Source organism: Emydura macquarii, unplaced genomic scaffold, assembly GCF_026122565.2.
Source record: "Emydura macquarii macquarii isolate MOO-44397 ecotype Brisbane River unplaced genomic scaffold, CSIRO-AGI_Emac_v2 contig_3692, whole genome shotgun sequence".
In the NCBI taxonomy this organism is placed as follows: Eukaryota; Metazoa; Chordata; order Testudines; family Chelidae; genus Emydura; species Emydura macquarii.
Window position 1 is genome coordinate 12,735,462 of NW_027133829.1, and position 17,376 is coordinate 12,752,837.

The 17,376-nt window shown below is 43.8% G+C and overlaps 1 protein-coding gene across 1 annotated transcript in view; it reads left to right on the top strand.

The window, feature by feature from the left end:
- TCTN3 (tectonic family member 3) overlaps window positions 1-17,376 on the top strand; it is a 92,187-nt gene that overhangs the window by 37,680 nt on the left and 37,131 nt on the right. Inside the window, exons 9-13 of the mRNA XM_067537102.1 lie at window positions 2,764-2,799; window positions 6,133-6,207; window positions 6,309-6,434; window positions 15,804-15,902; window positions 16,670-16,767. Coding sequence (XP_067393203.1) covers window positions 2,764-2,799; window positions 6,133-6,207; window positions 6,309-6,434; window positions 15,804-15,902; window positions 16,670-16,767 — 434 coding nt within the window. The remainder of the gene's footprint in view (window positions 1-2,763; window positions 2,800-6,132; window positions 6,208-6,308; window positions 6,435-15,803; window positions 15,903-16,669; window positions 16,768-17,376) is intronic.

The window sequence follows — 17,376 nt, forward strand, 5'->3', positions numbered from 1 at the left end:
CTAAGCTGTAGGGAGTGGTAGATACACTGGGGGGGGGGAGGAGGGAGGAGGAAGAGGGATAGGGGTAGGATACAGAGTGACCTAAACAAATTGGAGGATTGGGCCAAAAGAAATCAGATGAGGTTCAACAAAGACAAGTGCGGAGTCCTGTACTTAGGACGGAAGAATCCCATGCACTGCTACAGACTGGGGACTGACTGGCTAGGCAGCAATTCTGCAGAAAAAAACTTGGGAGTTACAGTGGACAAGAAGCTGGATATGAGTCAAAAGTGTGTTCTTCTTTCCAAGAAGGCTAACAGAATGTTGGGCTGCATTAGTAGGAGCATTGCCAGCAGATCGAGGGAAGTGATTATTCCCCTCTATTCAACGCTGGTGAGGCCACATTTGGAGTATTGTGTCCAGTTTTAGGCCTCCCACTACAGGAAGGATGTGGACAAATTGGAGAGAGTCCAGTGGAGGACAACAAAAATGTTTAGGGGGCTGGGGCACAGGACTTATGAGGAGAGACTGAGGGAACTGGGCTTGTTTAGTCTGCAGAAGAGAATAGTGAGGGGGATTTGATAGCAGCCTTCAGCTATCTAAAGGGGAGTTCCAGGGAGGATGGAGCGAGGCTATTCTCAATGGTGGCAGATTACAGAACAAGGAGTAATGATCTCAAGTTGCAGTGGGGGAGGTCTAGGTTGGATATTAGGAAAAACTTTTCTATTAGAAGGGTGGTGAAGCACTGGAATGGGTTACCTAGGGAGGCGGTGGAATCTCCATTGGGGTTGGTCCTGCTTTGAGCAGGGAGTTGGATTAGATGACCTCCTGAGGTCCCTTCCAACCCTAGTATTCTATGATTCTATGATCTTGGGATGCAAGCTAAGCATGGCACAGGAGCAGTTGAGCCCCAACCCACAAAAAAGGCCAACTCACACTGTAACAGTGACCTTCATTCTTTATTCATAAATGTATGACATTGCATCTGTCTGTATTAAAATATGTTTTGTTTGAATGGGCCCGGTTTATCACATGATCCAGACTCTGTGTACAACAACCCTGTCCTACTCATTGTTACCACTCCACAAATCTTTGTGTCAGCTACAAATTTTATTAGTAGTGCTTTTCTATTTACTTCTGGATTATTGATGAAAAGATTAAATAGCATCAGGTTTCCACCGATGGCGAGCAACCCCACTAGAAACACATCCCTATTGACAACTGCTTTGAGATCTGTCAGTTAGCCACCTCTTAATCCATTTAATATGTGCTGTACTGATAATGTATGGTGCTAATTCTTTATTCAGGATGTTGTGTGATACCCAGTCAAGTGCCTTACAAAAGTTTAAATATATTACATCTGTGCAGTTACCTTTATTAACCAAACTTGTAATCTCATCAAAGAATTAAATCTGGTTTGTTTGTCAAGAGCAGTTTTCTGTAAAAGCATGTTGACTGCATTAATTATATTTATGCTTTGATTTATTGAATCTCTTATCAGGTTTTCAATTATTTTTCTTGAGATTGATGTTGGGCTAACTGGTCTATATTTACTAGGGTCCTCCTGCTTTCCCTTTCTGAATATTGGCACACCATTATCGCTGGTCTTCTCTTTGGGAATTTCCTTGGTATTCCAAGAGTTATTAAAAATTAATATTATGGTAAATATTAATATGCCATTGAAATGGATGAGCAGTTTACTCAGAATTATATTTTCAGGATGTCTGCATAATAGAACAGATATGACTGCATCAGTTACACTTAGTTCATATTTTCAAGGTTTAGTTCACAACCATGAGGGCTAGAAAATTATGTTTTTGTAAATAAAAGCTGAGGTTTGTGGACACGGGGACAAAGGATGTCAGCGTTGGCTACATTTCTGGGGGGCTGGGAATTGGGCCCAGCCATGTACTACACAAGCAATAGTCATGCTCTGCTCTCACAGCAATTTCCTAGCCTTTGAGTTAGGGAGGGGTACCATGGTAATGAGGTTATAATGCCCCCCCTCTCCTCTCTATTCCTCCCCTCACCATCTGGACAAAGAAGGTGATAAGAAATGCTTTCTCAGAAAGCATGCCTGTTAAAGAAAGCTCGGGATATCTTCCCCCTTGTTCTTCCCTTGCAGTTGGTTCATTAAGGAGATTTATGGTCCTTCCTGCTGTCAAGATAACCTGGGTGGCATATCCATTTTCACCGTGAATTTGGCTAAGTGGTAAATAATAAACAGGGGTGGGTATAATTATATGCCTTCCATATCCATTAATATTCATTTTATAACCATTTATATCACCAAATAGGGTTTTTATGGGGCATTGTAGAAGTTTGTGTATTTACATATTATTTTAGATAAAAAGTTGTAAAGTAATTAACTTGGGGATCACTTCATTGGTCGCGAGGCGAAGGGAATGAGTGGACTAGAGGCTGTAACTGAATAAATGCTCCTTATCACTCCACCCAGCTCAATCTTTCTTCAACCGACCCTGCAACAAGGTTCTTCTGTAATCATCTGACTCCAGTAGTGGGAGCCCTGGGCACAGACCTGTAGTTCTTTAATTTGGCTTTACACACAGCAGGACATTAGCAGAATCAGGAAAACAACATATGTCTCCTGGGTCACAGACCATACCATGCCCACTAGACCATACACAAAGTTGGTGGCAAGTTCCACAGCCCTAGAATAGGCAGGGCTGTGCTTATCACCATAGTGTCTAGGCACTGGTTTGTGATTTCCTAGTAACCCTGGGTGCCTACAGTCAAAACACACCTGTTGCTTTTCTCTTCCAGGTCCCAGTTAATATGACCAATGCCCAGCTCATGCAGGTGAGACTCTATGCCAATGAGTATAATTCTTGCATCTGAGATGAAGGGAATCCTGAGTCTGAGACATGCAGAATAAACTGCTTGAGTCAAGCACTTGGGGAGAATGGAAAAGTTCTGTGTCTGAAACAAGGTTTTGGAGGAGAAAGTCATGCTATCCCTGGAAAAGGAAAATGGGGAAGATTTCAGATTTGAGGTGGGAAGTATTCTAAGGTGCAGTGTGCGTGTGAGTGAGTGGAAGATCTTTGATCTGGGGTGGGCAGAAATGGAGTAGAAAAGAGCAGGCCCTGGTTCTGGGATAGACTCTGGAGCGGGGAGGGATAGATCACAGACAGAGATGTGATTGAGGAGGGAAGTGGTTTGGAAAGTGGTGGTGGGGGAAGGCCTCAGTGCTTCTTTGAGCAATGGTCCCTATATGTTTTCCACATGTGTGTACACATGTGCGCCATGTGCCCGAGTCTGGAAATTCTTCAAAACGGTGTCTGTTGACTCGCATGCGCAGTAGCTCCCCTTGTGCTCCTGTTCGAGTCTATCAGAAGCAGTGCGGGGTCGATGCCTCTCCAGTTCTTTCTTACTGCTGCATAGCCTGAGTGGGAATCATGTCCTCTTTCACTGTAACTTGTAAAGTAGAAAATATCTGTAAGTAGTTTAAATCTTAGCTTAGTAGTTTGTTTATAGTTTAGTTTAGAGTAGGTTTTTCCTCCCCAGTTGGGGGAAATTGTCTCTGGTTTCAGGATTATGCCGAATCCCGGGATTCAAGAGCTGCAACTCCTGTCCTTGCTCCTTTTCCATCAGTGATGAACATTAATGGTGCCTGTATTGTCTGGGCACAGCACGGATCTCTGCAAAATGCAGTATCTGTTGATTCTTACCACCCAGAATTCGAAAGGCACAAAAACTTTACCTAAGAAAGTACCTGATGGAGGACCTATGAGACCCCATTCTGATCTGGGCCTGGGAGACCTCCCTCCTCTGTATCTCGGCCTCAAGCGACCAGCAGTGCCCCTCCAATTATGTGCCTTGGAGTGGAGCCTCAAAGACGGAAGCCCAAGGGTTCTTCCTCCTGGACTTGCCATGAGAGTAGAGAGTACTCTTATGGGCATAAGGACAGATCCCTGCAGTGGACAGTCAATAAGAAACATGTTTCTTTCCTGAACCAGCCAGGTTGGATGAGATGTCACACTCAGAATCCATGGAACCAGCTCTGCTGAAGATGCCCAGGTTGGAGGGCAAGGTGCGCAAAAGAGAGATCCACTGGTTCTGACGGTGACTGTGGTACTGAAGCATAGAGCATAGATGCTCACTGGTTCTATCTATGAGTATGCTGGTCTGGACCCATTGTCAACACCACCTTGTTCATTTAAAGACCATTCAGCTGCAACAGACAAGCAGCAGGACTGCTGGAACTCCTCAGACCTCAGGCCGTACAGAGACTTAGAATCATAGAGTTGGAAGGGACCTCAGGAGGTCATCTAGTCCAACCGTCTGCTCAAAGCAGGACTAACCTCACTTACAGTGGAGGCTATATTCCTCCCCTATCCACAGTCTCCACTCTTTTTCCGTCCTGCCGTCCTGAGGGATGTCTTGCCTCTGGAGGAGGAATTTATACTGGTGTCCCAGGAGTATTACATCTCCAACCATTGGGCAGGAGTGCCCCACTACTGATGGTACTGCCACTACCTATGGAACAATCCTCTGACGTGGAGGTGCCAGAAGCGATAGCTGCACTAGTATCTCCATGGACGCACAGGAGTCCTGACCAGCAGTTGAGAAACTATGCTCACATCCCTCTCGATCTGACCCTCCCCCAGGGACTTGGTACCCATTCCCTTGGGATCCCCCATATCCCTCTTTCTGGCCTTATTAGTGTCCATGGAATCCTTATGGCAGGTGTCTGGGTCCTTCTCAGGAGTCATACCACTCCTGTCTCTCTCACCACTTGTACCATTGATGTACAAAGAGGAAGAGCTGGTACTAGTTCTGACAGTTCCAATGGGGCTTCTTCTTCATCCCCAGATGATGCAGTCACTGCTTTGTCGCCTTCTCTGCTGGACGACTGCCAACAGTATCTGGAGTTGTTACAGAAAATAGCCAAATGGAGGCACTTTTCGGCATGGGCACGACTCCACCAGCATTCACTAGATACTGTGAGCATTCCGGCTGTCCTGGATTGTCTCCTGTTCTTAATGGGACCTTAACCTTGTCCTTTCAACACTCACAGGACCACCCTTCAGACCTATGGCAACATGTGCCATGGCCCACCTGTCCATGAAGGTGGCATTCTCAGTGGCCATCACTTCAGCCAGGAGGGTCAATGAGTTAGGAGCCGTCATTGCAAACCCTCCCTATACAGTATTTCACCAAGAGAAGGTTTCCCTTTCATTACACTCCAGATTTCTCCCCAAGATTGTTTCTGAGTTCCACATCAATCAAGCAATACACTTACCTGTATTTTTCCCGAAACCACATGCTTCTTATGAAGACAAGAGACTTCGTTCCCTTGATGTCTGATGTGCCCTGGCGTTCTTCTTGCAAAGAACCAAACCCATTAGATATCTCTGAGACTTTTTGCTGCTATATCAGAAAGGTTATGTAGGAAAGCCATATCCTCCCACAGAATTTCTAAGTCAGTTTTGGAATGCATCTTTAGAGTGCTGCAAGAATTCCTCACCCTGGGGTATCACAGCTCACTCCATGCGAGCATGTGCTGCCTCTGCAGCATCCCTATCTCATGTCCCACTGTAGGAGATTTGCAGGGCAGCAACTTGGAATTCTGTCCACATGTTTGCAACACACTACGCTCTAGTTCAGGCATTGGCTGTGGAGGCAATGGTAGGAATGGCAGTATTGCAAGTATCTTTGCTGCCAGCTTCCTCGCAGCCTCCTCCAGTCTGAACACTGCTTGTCAATGACCCACATGTGGAATACACATAAGGACCATCACTTGAAAAAGAAGAGGAGATTGCTTACTGTAACTGGAGGTTCTTCAAGATGTGTGGTCCCTATCTGTATTCCAGTACCCTCCCTCCCCTCTGCTTCATATCCTGTTGGATTTGCAATAAGAAGAGGTACTGTAGAAGCATCAACCTACACTGCCTCTTATACCCTCAGTCAGGAGTACAATGGGAGCTACTGCGCACGGGCGGGTCAATAGACACTCCTTTTGAAGAATTTCCATACTCAGACACATGGCAGTATAGATAGGGACCACACATCTCGTAGAACCTCAAGTTACACTCAATAACTTCCACATCAGAGATGGATGGGGATGATAAAGAGGACACACTCCATTCTTCAGTGGATTAACTGATTTTTGATATCCTTTGCTGCCTCCAGGTGACGATCACCCCTGTCACACAGCCTGGAGCTCCCCAAATGGATGGCAACACCTGTCTCAATGTTGTTTCTGAGGTACCTGAGCCACCCTTCCACCATCATTGAGGCACTGCAAGGCTGGAGTAAGGCCCCAGGTCCTTGCCCTTTCCCTGACTATCTTCTTTTTGGACTTGCAGGTGATCTATGAGATAGAGTTCAATGGGACTCATGGAATTCAGAACGTCTCTGTCCAGTTTAAAATGACCAATGTCTCTGGGAACTCAGCTTCCTCTCTGCAGCAGCGCTTCACAATGCAGTTCTGGGTCAGTACTCGTCTCACATGGATCCTTGCAGGGACTGGGGTTCAAGCTCTGACTTCATTTGAGTTCTTGGGTGGGGAGATTGGGTTAGTATCATGAGAGCAGGTGCGCCCTTAGGGATCAGCGGTCAGAGTCCTGCTTTTATATGAGTCCTCTGGGGCACTGAGGGTCAGTGGTTTGGTCTTAAGTAGGTCCTAGAGGTAGGGAGAGTTGGGCTCAGTGCTCTAGTCTTGTGGAGGGATTGAGGGGGTTGGTGTCCTGCTCTTGCATGGTCTCTGAGGAAGGGGAAGGAACGTATCAGGGTCAACATTTTAGTCCCATGCATGTTATGTAAGGAGAGGATAGGAGGCAGCGCTGTATCTCACTTGTTCTGAGCAGAGCTGCTGGTGTCCTTTCCAGGTACTTCTTGACCTCTGCCCTTGCACTGGGGGATGGGAATTGACCTGGAGAGTCAGTGATTTTTTCCAGCCCCTCAGGTTCTAAGGCTAGAGGACAAAGCTAGGAAATATTATTCAATCTGTCTGTGAGTTAGTACTGGAGAGGCCCACTCTATCATGCCAAGTGGTTACACTGCACCATGGGAGGTTTGGTCAGGTCGTTTTGTTGACTCAGAACATCAGAAACTTGTTGAAGTAGTCCCAAAACCCCCTTTCCAGTGAGGACAGTGTAATAAGTGTGTGTTGGGTGAGAGAATATCAGTGACCCAAAACTTCAGGGCTGTGGAAGGGCAAGGGTGAGTTCTTCCTTTGCATGTCCTCTGCATATTCCAACTCATGGGAATGCTCTGACTGGAGCAGCCTGAATGGTAAAATTCTGCTAGTAGTCACAGGAGCATCCACATGCCTCCCTCGCTTGTCCCCCCCCACCCCGTTATGAACATCAGACATTAGGGTAAGGGTTTCAAAGGAGCATGGCGCTCCATTGCCTCAGTTCCTTCAGATGTGACCAGCTGAATGGTTACATTGTTACTGGAGGATCCTTTTGCATCTATAGTAGCTAGGCAGCTTGTATAAGTTAGTTGGTACATAAGTTCATAGGGTTACATAAAAGATAACATGACAGATCAGAAGGTTAAGAAGCCTGGATTCAAAAGATGCATCTCATGCACAGTGGTATTTCCAGCATCAGGCGCATGTCCCCCAAGTTTGGGGGAAGGGCATTCTCCCTCTAAATGTCCGAACTTCTCATTGTTTACCACAAGGGGAAATAGAGAGATGAAACTGGCTGCAGGCAATTTTATTGCAGGAAGCACTGACACAGAATCTCATTATGGAGTGAGGCTCTGATTCAAGCTCTCAGGGCAGAGTCAGGAGCCATTCCTCTATGGATCCAACAAGATCGCATCCGGAGGAGTCTGTAATGAGGGTGAAATCTAAGAAGCCAATTAAGAGAACTGAGGAGGGTTTGTTAACTAGCATGGCTCTGCAGTATGTTACTCTTAAAGCAGTAAGGAGACAAGGTGGATGAGGTAATATCTTTTATTGGACCAACTTCTGGTGGTGAGAGAGACAAGCTTTTGAGCTAGACAGAACCCTTCCTCAGGTCTGGCGAAGTTACTCAGGATGTCACACCTAATTATAAGATTGAACAGATAGTTTAGCATAAGTAGTTAGCATATTTTTTTAAGGAACCGTTGAAAGTGAAGTGGCCTGTGAACACCCTGGTAGTCCTAGTACTACACCACTGGACAAATGCACCACAGAACCAGTGATATACCTGAGATACATCAATGATAATTTCATCCTCTGGACAGACGACTTAAACTCCCTCATATATTTCCAATACAACTTCAACAACCACCACATGTACATTAAACTCTCTCTATAACACTCCCACACAAGCATGAGTTTCCTGGACACCATGATTAGCTTCAACAATTGAACCCTACACAGACAACTATATACGAAAAAACCACAGATCAGCACACCTACCTTCACCCCAGACACACCAAGAAATCTGTTATCTACAGCCGGGCACTCAAATACCATAGAATATTGTCTGAGGAGAAAGTCCGGGATATATACCTTAACACACTCAAAACAGCCTTCACCAAACAATGATGTTCCACCAGAGAAGTAGATCATATCATAGAATGGCCCACCCAAATACCTTGAGAGAGCCTGCTTCAATCTAGAAATAAACATTCCTCTGACCGCACACCCCTCGTTGTCACCTATTTTCCTACACTGGAACCCATACGAGCTATCATCAAGCTACAACCCATATGAGATGGGGACCCCATTCTGAAAAAAAACCTTTCCTGAAGCCCCTCTTGGCCTACAGATGACCCCCTCCCAAACCTCTCCGAGCTCAACAGAAGCAAGATCTCCGCTGACCAGGACACACCAACTCGAAGCAGCACCAGACCCTACCAGAACAATGATGCAAAACCTGCAGACCTACCTCTGCTGCTGCAATGATCAGCACCCCCACAACACACCTTTCAAGATTCATGGGTTCTACACATGCCTATCACAACATGTGGTGTACCTCATCCAGTGGATTAAATGCTCCAATAACAACTACGTGGGTGAAACCAGACAGTCACTATGCTCTCGAATGAACTCACACAGGAAAATAATAGAAGACAAAAACATCACTTCACTTGTGAGTGAACACTTTTTCACAAAGCAATCGCTCTATATCCGATCTATCTGTCCTCATCCTCACAGGAAACCTGCACACCACTTTCAAAAGACAAGCCTGGGAGCTTAAATTCATAATTTTGCTAGACACTAAAAGTCATGGACACTGGATTAGTGGTTTATTACCACAATCTGTAACCCACTAAACCCTCTTGTAGTCCTATGACTACAGGAATGTTAATGAGTCACTTCATCTTGAGTGGTCCCTTAGAATATGTGCTAACTACTTATGCTAAATTATCTGTTTGACCTTGTATTTAGCTGTGACATTCAGAGTACCTTTCCCAGATGTGAGGAAGAACTTTGTGTAGCTCTAAAGCTTGTCTTTCTCACCAACAGAAGTTGGTCCAATAAAAGATATCACCTCACCCATTTTATCTTTCTAATATCCTGGGACTGACATGGCTACAGCAACAATGTTATAGCAGTGGTTCATCAGGCAGATCCATCTGTGGGTCCACTGACAGTTGAGCCAGCTACTGCATCTCAGAACATGTCAGATGTGTTACTACAACTGACTGCTTCTCTGAGAATCAGCCAAAACTAGAAAGGTTCAGGAGCTCTCTGCTGCTGTCTCCTCCAAAGACCCCTTTGGGATTCCTGGAGAAGAACTTCTCTCCACTCCCCTTTTCAAGGAGGTTTTGTCTACTACCTGAACCGCACATGGATTGGGGCCATAAGAGAGATGTGGATCACAGATCAGAACCAGGAAAAACTTATTATAATCAATTCAGTGCTGTCCTGCTGGAACCACGGACACAGAGATTTCCAACCAGATCCATCAGTGGGGTTTTGGCCTGAGTGGCATCTGCCTCCTTGGGTAGGGTGGTCTCACTGACCATTTCTGGACAGACCTTCAGCAAGACAATATCAAGAAGACATTCAGTTGTTAGATCCAAGGGATAGGGACCAGCTAATGCAGCTTACTCAAAAAAAAGTCATCTGTGGAAATAGGTGAAATATTCAGTGAAGAGTATAAAGTGTAGCCTTTCACGAGTTGATATAGTGAATATTCCTTCTGGTTTTGTGGTGGAATAATTGCATCCTATCTTCAATGTTTTTGGGGCAGTGGCTAGTCAGTGAGTCACACGTCTCTTGTTGCAGGGATTGCTTCAGCAAGCAAAGGCAGTCTGGAATATTCTCTCGACCATTCAGCCTCTCTGTAAGAAGGAAGATAAATTATATACGTTGCCTTAAGAAGGACTTGCTGTGCTTCATACTCATCCGCCTCCTAATTCGTTGGTAGTTAAAGTGGTACTTCACAAATCAAAAGGTGCCCCAAGCTTACTTTACTCCAGCAGATGAGTGAGGGAAGGGGCTGGATATGCTAGGAGGAAAAATATTTTTTTCAGCTGCATTAAACATGCTCATATCCAACTACAAAGCTGTCATGGCTAGGTACCAATACCATCTTTGGAGAAAAACTTTCTCCTTTCTTAACTTTGAATTCCTCTGGAAGTGCATTATCAAGTGCTGTTTTCGCTTGAGGACTAAATCCTCCTCAGATAATTCGGCAAGGTTAGTAGCGTTGGCTGTCTCACTAAGGAGACACACACTTAAGATCAGTGGGACAAAAATGAGGATTGGGAATCTTTCATTTGAAGGAGAAGGTCTGTTTAGTATTCAGATTGATGAGGTACTAGGGAAGATGAAAAGTGTAAGATCTTTTGCTAGATCTTTGGGTTTCTTTAGTACTGGAAAGAGGCCATATTCGATTCAATTACACAAGTATCAAAGTTAATAACCAACCTTCTTCATCTCCTTCACTTCATTACAATTATCAGAGAAGGGCATGTCATTTCCAACCTCAACATTATTCCCCACAACACCAGCTACAACAGAGGAAAAAATTTAAGGCTCGCAATAATAAAGGGAAAGTTTCATCTTCTTTGTTCTCTGCATCAAGACATCAGATTTAACATGAGGACACAGAGCTTCAAGCCAGTCCACTTGGACATTGTTTATGCACAGTTTGGGGACTGGCAGTCCATTTTTTATTACCAATCAGAGTTAATAACATCAAACAGATGGAAGTTAGAATTATTTCATGCAGTTACACTGTTCAGTTCAAAAACCTTTTCCCACAACAACCCATCTGCTTCATATCTGGGCAGAGATCAAAATAATTTTCATTTGTTGAAAAAGGAGATTCAGTCTCTGCTCTAGTTAGGTGCAATAGAGGTAGTTCAATGAGATCATAGAGGGAAGGGGATTTACTCATGTTATTTTCTAATCCCCCCAAAAGATGGGAGCCTTCACCCTATTTTGGATTTAAGGAGATTAAACACTTATATTAAGGAATTATGCTTCTACATGTTGCCTCTTTACTTCTGTAATACTTCTCTTTCCCTTCAGGGTTGGTTTGCAGCTGTTGATTTACAAGATGCATACTTCCACATTTCATTCTAAAAGACCATGTCAGTGGAAGTACTTGTGTTTTGTTGTTGGAGAGGACCATTTTCAGTTCAAGGACGTCTCTTTCAAGTTGTCCACAGCACCTAGGGTGTTTACAAAATACCTGTCTGTCGTAGGAGCATACTGTGGCAAAGCACCCCCGCAGTCTTGCTGGGTTAGGGCTGCCTCCTCTGGCAGGATGGATCTGGAGTAAATCTGCCCCACCCTGGATGAGTCTCTTGATTCTCCCCTCAGCACCTCTGTCTTAGAGTGTTTGGGGTGGGCCTTGTTTTGGGCCTGTGGAATGTCCCTCCGACCCACAGGGGCAAGGGGAGAGCTGGTAAGTCTATAATGCCCAGACAGCGGGTGAGTACCTTTCTTTGGCTCCTTCGGTGGGGCTGCAGCCATGGTGGTGCAGCTCTGGCGGTCAGGGCAGTATCAGCCCTTCCCCCAAGCTGATGCCTGGATTTTTCCCTTTGCTGTTCGTCTTATGGGGAGAAGCACTATCTCGAGTATTTGAAAAGTCTCTCTTCATACTGCCACAAGTCTTCTGGCAGCTTATGTCTCTCCCCCTCCTCACTAGCAGAGGTGGGGTTTTAATAGGCCAGGAGTAGCTTTAGATGGGACTCAGGTGCCTCTAATTGACCTAAGGTAACTTCCTCCTGGCCTGCAGGAAAAAGGGCCTTTAGAATTCTAGGGCTGACATACCCGTCTTCAAGTACCCTTTTGTAGCCATCCAGCCTGACTGTTATCACAGTACCTAAGAAGGTAGGGGATGTATGTATCTTCATAGCTAGACAACTGGTTAATAAAAGTGTCATCCAAGGACGGGATCTTATTACACCTGTGTCAAATATGTTCACTGTTTGTTAGTTTGGGATTACAGTTAAATTGGGAAAAGTTGTGTCTAAACCCTATTTAAAGGACTCTTTTTATAGAAGCCATCTTGGATTCAACTTGGGGGAGAACTTTTCTTCCAGAGGTGAGATGTATCAAAATAAAAGATATTCATACCTCTTCCAGTTACCAAGACAACCCTTTGGTTGCTGGGCCTACTGGTGTTAACCACTGCAGTGACTCCTTATGTTCCTCTTCAGATGAGAGGACCTTCAGCACTGGTTGTATTAGTGTCATTAATGTGATGGACAGACAATCAAAATGCAGTGAAGTATACACTTTTCAATCCCCCTACAATGTCAGTTAAACTGATCATGGATGCGTCTACCTCAGGATGGGGAGCCCGTCTGAACAATGAATCATTGATCAGAGATCATTGGTCACCAAAGGAAAGGAACTAATGCAACAATATTTTAGAAAAGAGAGCAATCAGGGTAACCCTAAGGTTTTTCCTACTTCAAATTAAAAAAAAAAGCGGTTGAGGTAGTAACCTACAATAGGACAGCGTTATATTATCTAAACAAACAAGGGGGGACTCACTCTGGAATTATGCAGGGAGGCCAAGAGTCTTTATAAGTACTGTATAGAACATGATATTCATCCAGTAGCAATTCCATTTATGGGGGGAGCTCAATGATAGACCTATTTGCATCCAGCAGCAACAGGAGATGCCAGAGCTATTGTTTGAGGGCAGGCAAATAAGGAATCAATATCAGACACTTTTCTAATACGATGAGGTCAGGGCCTAAAGTATGCTTTTCCCTCATTTTCCCTCATTCAGATAAACAAGATAAGGCAGGACAAAGCCAGGGTGATTTGAATAGCACCAGCATGACCCAGACAGCAGTGGTATCTGGATTTGATACATCTGTCACAAGGTTTAGTGGAACTTTTACTGTTGACACTGGACTTGTTGACACAACAAACGGAAGGTCTATCATCTGAACCTTCAGTTCCTTCTCTTGACTGCATGGGGAATAGACCTTTAGATGGGCTAGAAGAAAGCCTTTCATTAGAAGTTCAGAATGTCCTGTTAAATTCTAGAAAAGAATCCACATGGATGTGCTATAGTCTTAAATAGAAAAGGGTTTTATTGTGGATTTCCATGTACAGTAGAACCTCAGAGTTAAGAACACCAGAGTTACGAACTGACCAGTCAATTACACACCTCATTTGGAACCGGAAGTATACTCTCAGGCAATAGCAGAGACAAAAAAAAAAAAAGAAAATACAGTACAATACTTGTGTTATATGTAAACTATTAAAAAAATAAAGGGAAAGCAGCATTTTTCTTCTGCATAGTAAAGTTTCAAAGCTGTATTAAGTCCATGTTCAGTTGTAAATTTTTGAAAAAACAACCATAATGTTTTGTTTAGTGTTACGAACATTTTAGAGTTACAAACAATCTCCATTCCCGAGATGGAGATTCTGAGGTTCTACTGTATAATGTGGATCCTTATATGGCACCAGTTAATTATATGTTAATTGTATTTTAAGAAGACACCTCTTTCATTATCTTCAGTTAAGATTAATCTCTCAGCCACATCAGCATATCATGTATCTCTAGAGGGAAAAGCAATTTTTACTAACAATGAAATTAAGAGGTTTTTAAAAGGAATTAATTTGTACCCACCATTAAGAACTCCTATGACCTTCTGGGGTCTGAATATATTACTAGCACAAATAATGAGACCTCTCTTAGAACCTCTGGGGAGCTGTTTTTTATTTCACTTATCTGTAAAAGCAGTGTTTTAGCAATCACTTCTGCCAGACACATAAGTCAATTGCATGCATTAATGCTGATCCACCATTTAATGTTTCATAAGGATAAAGTGGTTCTTCGCACTCATAACTTTTTACCAAAAATATTCTCCAATTTTCACATAGATCAATCTATAGTTTTACCAGTTTTTTCCCCAATCGCCACACTCAGGATGGGGAAGTTAAAGGACACATATTAGAGATGAGAAGAGTGTTATCTTTTTATTTAGACTAAACAATTTAAACAGTGCTCAAGGTTGTTTATAGCTTATAAACCAAAAAGCAAGGGAAAAGCTGTTTCTGTACAGATTCTCTTTAGATAGGTTATAGTAGATATTTATGTTCTTCTATTCAATTTATAAGATTAAGAACGTAAGGATAGCCATACTAGGTCAGACCAATGGTCCATCTAGTCCAGTATCCTATCTTCTGACAGTGGCCAATGCCAGATGCCTCAGAGGTAATGAACAGAACAGGGCAATTATTGAATGATCAATCCCCTGTCATCCAGTCCCAGCTTCTGGCAGTCAGATGTTTAGGGACATCCAGAGCATGGGGTTGAAGGGATTATCCATTTCTCAAGGCAGCAAAACTCATTCAACTAAATCAAAGTCAACTTGAATGGCTTTCCCTAGACATATTCCTCTTGTAGAGATATGTAGAGCAGCAATCTAGAGTTCTATCCTCTCTTTAGACTTGGCATCTAGATCAAATGTGAAGTTTGGCAGTGTAGTCCTGCATTCCTTGTTTAACTAGAACTCTGGATCCTACCATCCTAGGTCAGAGTACTATTAATCTATCTCATGAGTGGGAATATGCAGAGGACATTTGAAGGAAGAAATGAGGTTTACTTATGTGTGACTGAGGTTCTTTGAGATAGACTCTACATATTCATACTCTCTGCCCCTCTTTCCCCACTGCCTCAGAGCTCTACTTACAAAAGGGCTTGAGGTTGCAGGGGAAGGAACTGAGGCAGTGAAGCACCACATTTCTTTTAAATCCTTGCCCTAGAACATCCGGAGTTTGGGGTTAGGAGATGTGGGCAAAGGAAGCGCATGGATGCTCCAATGGCTACTGCCAGTAGAATTTTACACTATAGGCTGCACCAGTCAGAGCATTCCCACAAGTGGCATATGCAGAGTCCATCTCAAAGAACCTAGGTTACAGGTAAGTAACCTTCATGTCTGGAGAACCACCTCACTCTCTATGGAGGCAGTGTAACATGGATCATAAATGTGATTATAGAATTCCTCAGGATTTAGCACACTTACTTTATTGCAGAAAACTCCTAGGCAATGGGAGGCTGATGCTTCAAGCACTGGCTCTGGGGTAGAGATCCCCAAGTGCTAGGGCAGATTGTGGTTTGGTTTGCCAGCTCCTGGGTTGTAGAAGTGCTGGCTAGGTATGGAAGAGGATTCTGAGACAGATCGAGGTAGGGATTTTGTTTTTAAGGAGGCTTTTAATAGGGTGATTTAAAAAAAACTTTAGTCACACTCAACCCTGCCATAAGTGGGCTTGACTCCCTTGTCTGAAAATGAGTTTTCCTGCTTATAACATGGCTGAATTTGGTCAGCTGTGCTGAATGAAGGTCTGATCTTCCTAGTGCTGATGGTGTCATTTCTGTTTTTAACATTTTCTCTCCTCTCCTGCTTTTTCTTTTCTCCTTGCCTATCAGCAGAGCAGGAACCCTTCGTACACCGTGGCCAGAAGCGGAAACCCTGGCTATATCATTGGGGCGCCACTCTTGTCTCTAAACAGTGGTGCCAGGCAGCACGTATCCTTTCTGACATCAGGTTTTACCTGTCACTATCACCTTCTAGTGTGGCTGTACTCTTTAGATTTTGGAATAACTGGGGAAGTGTTACGAGAGTGCCACATTGCAGCCTTTGTCTATCCTTGGGGATAGTGGGAAAGGCTCTCCTAGAGAGGTCTCCAGGCATTCCTCTACACATGGAACACCCTACCTAAGCTGATCCTTAAGGCCATCACCCTCTCCCTATTCAACTTCCTCCTGAAGACCCACTTCTACCGTGACTCCTACAAGAAATTAACTCGCTGACTATAGCAACATTGTGAGTACTAAGGAATATCGATGTAGTTAACACAGTGCTTGTTTGAGTGCTTTCCTGTTCCCTGTGTCCATTTCTCTGTATATTTCTTCAGAGCAAGGACCACACCTCTTTTTTATGTTTGGGAAGTTTTTAAAAGCACATTGTGGACACTACTGGAAACAAATAACTAATAATAATATGGAAGGTCTCTTGACCATTACTGGATTAAAATCATGTGTCAAAGTTAAGGGGAGTTTGGGTATCCTCTAACTTTGCTGAGGGTGTCACTGGCATCTTTGGGTGAGTATGTCTTTGATCACAGAGGCTAACTTGGTTAGTGATGGATTAGGTACATGAGCTACAGTAACATGCACTGTTGGTAGGAGATTGCTACTAACTAAAGGATGATCTTATTAAGGACTGCTTGGGTAACCTGTGCTGTTTAACTTCCCTTCTATTTGGCTTCTTGACACCTCACCCCTTCCCTCAGGTGACTATCTTACAGAGCCAGGGTGATGGAATATGCTCAAAGACTCTCAGGTACAAGGTCCAGTTTGGAATGAATGTGAGGACAAGCTGCCAGCTCAGGTAACAATGTCTACCATCCCTTCCTCCCCAATCCTCAGACAAGTTTACAAGGCTTGGGTAGTACCCTCTCCTGTCATTCCCACACAGGAATTGCAGGACTCAGGTTGCACGTCTTCTCAACATTTTCTACATAGTGCTGTGGAGCTCAGGTAGTACCTTTCTTGTAAGTCCAGCTCAGATCATCTCTCCCCTACATGCCTGAGGGGTTTGAGCAGCACTGGAGACAGTTAACCTCCACAAGAGAGGGCCCTCCAGAACAACTTGAATACTTGAATGGTGGCGGTCTGTTGGGGAGGTTCTGAGGCTCCAGTTCTAGGCATGTATTTCAAAGCACAATACAGGAATGCAGGGCTTGGATTCGAGGAGTAGTATTATAATAAGGCTTGGAATGATTAGATTTTTATTGTTAAATATCAATAGAGGTCCATCTTTCACCATATATACATAAACTGATGAAAAATATTTCCATTGATAATAATGGACATTTACAGATAGGCAAAGTAGAAAAAATGCTACTTAAGAACTTAAGGGTTTAATTTAAGGATATTTACTGTGTATATTTTGACATGGGATGTTCATAGAATCATAGAATATTAGAGTTGGAAGGGA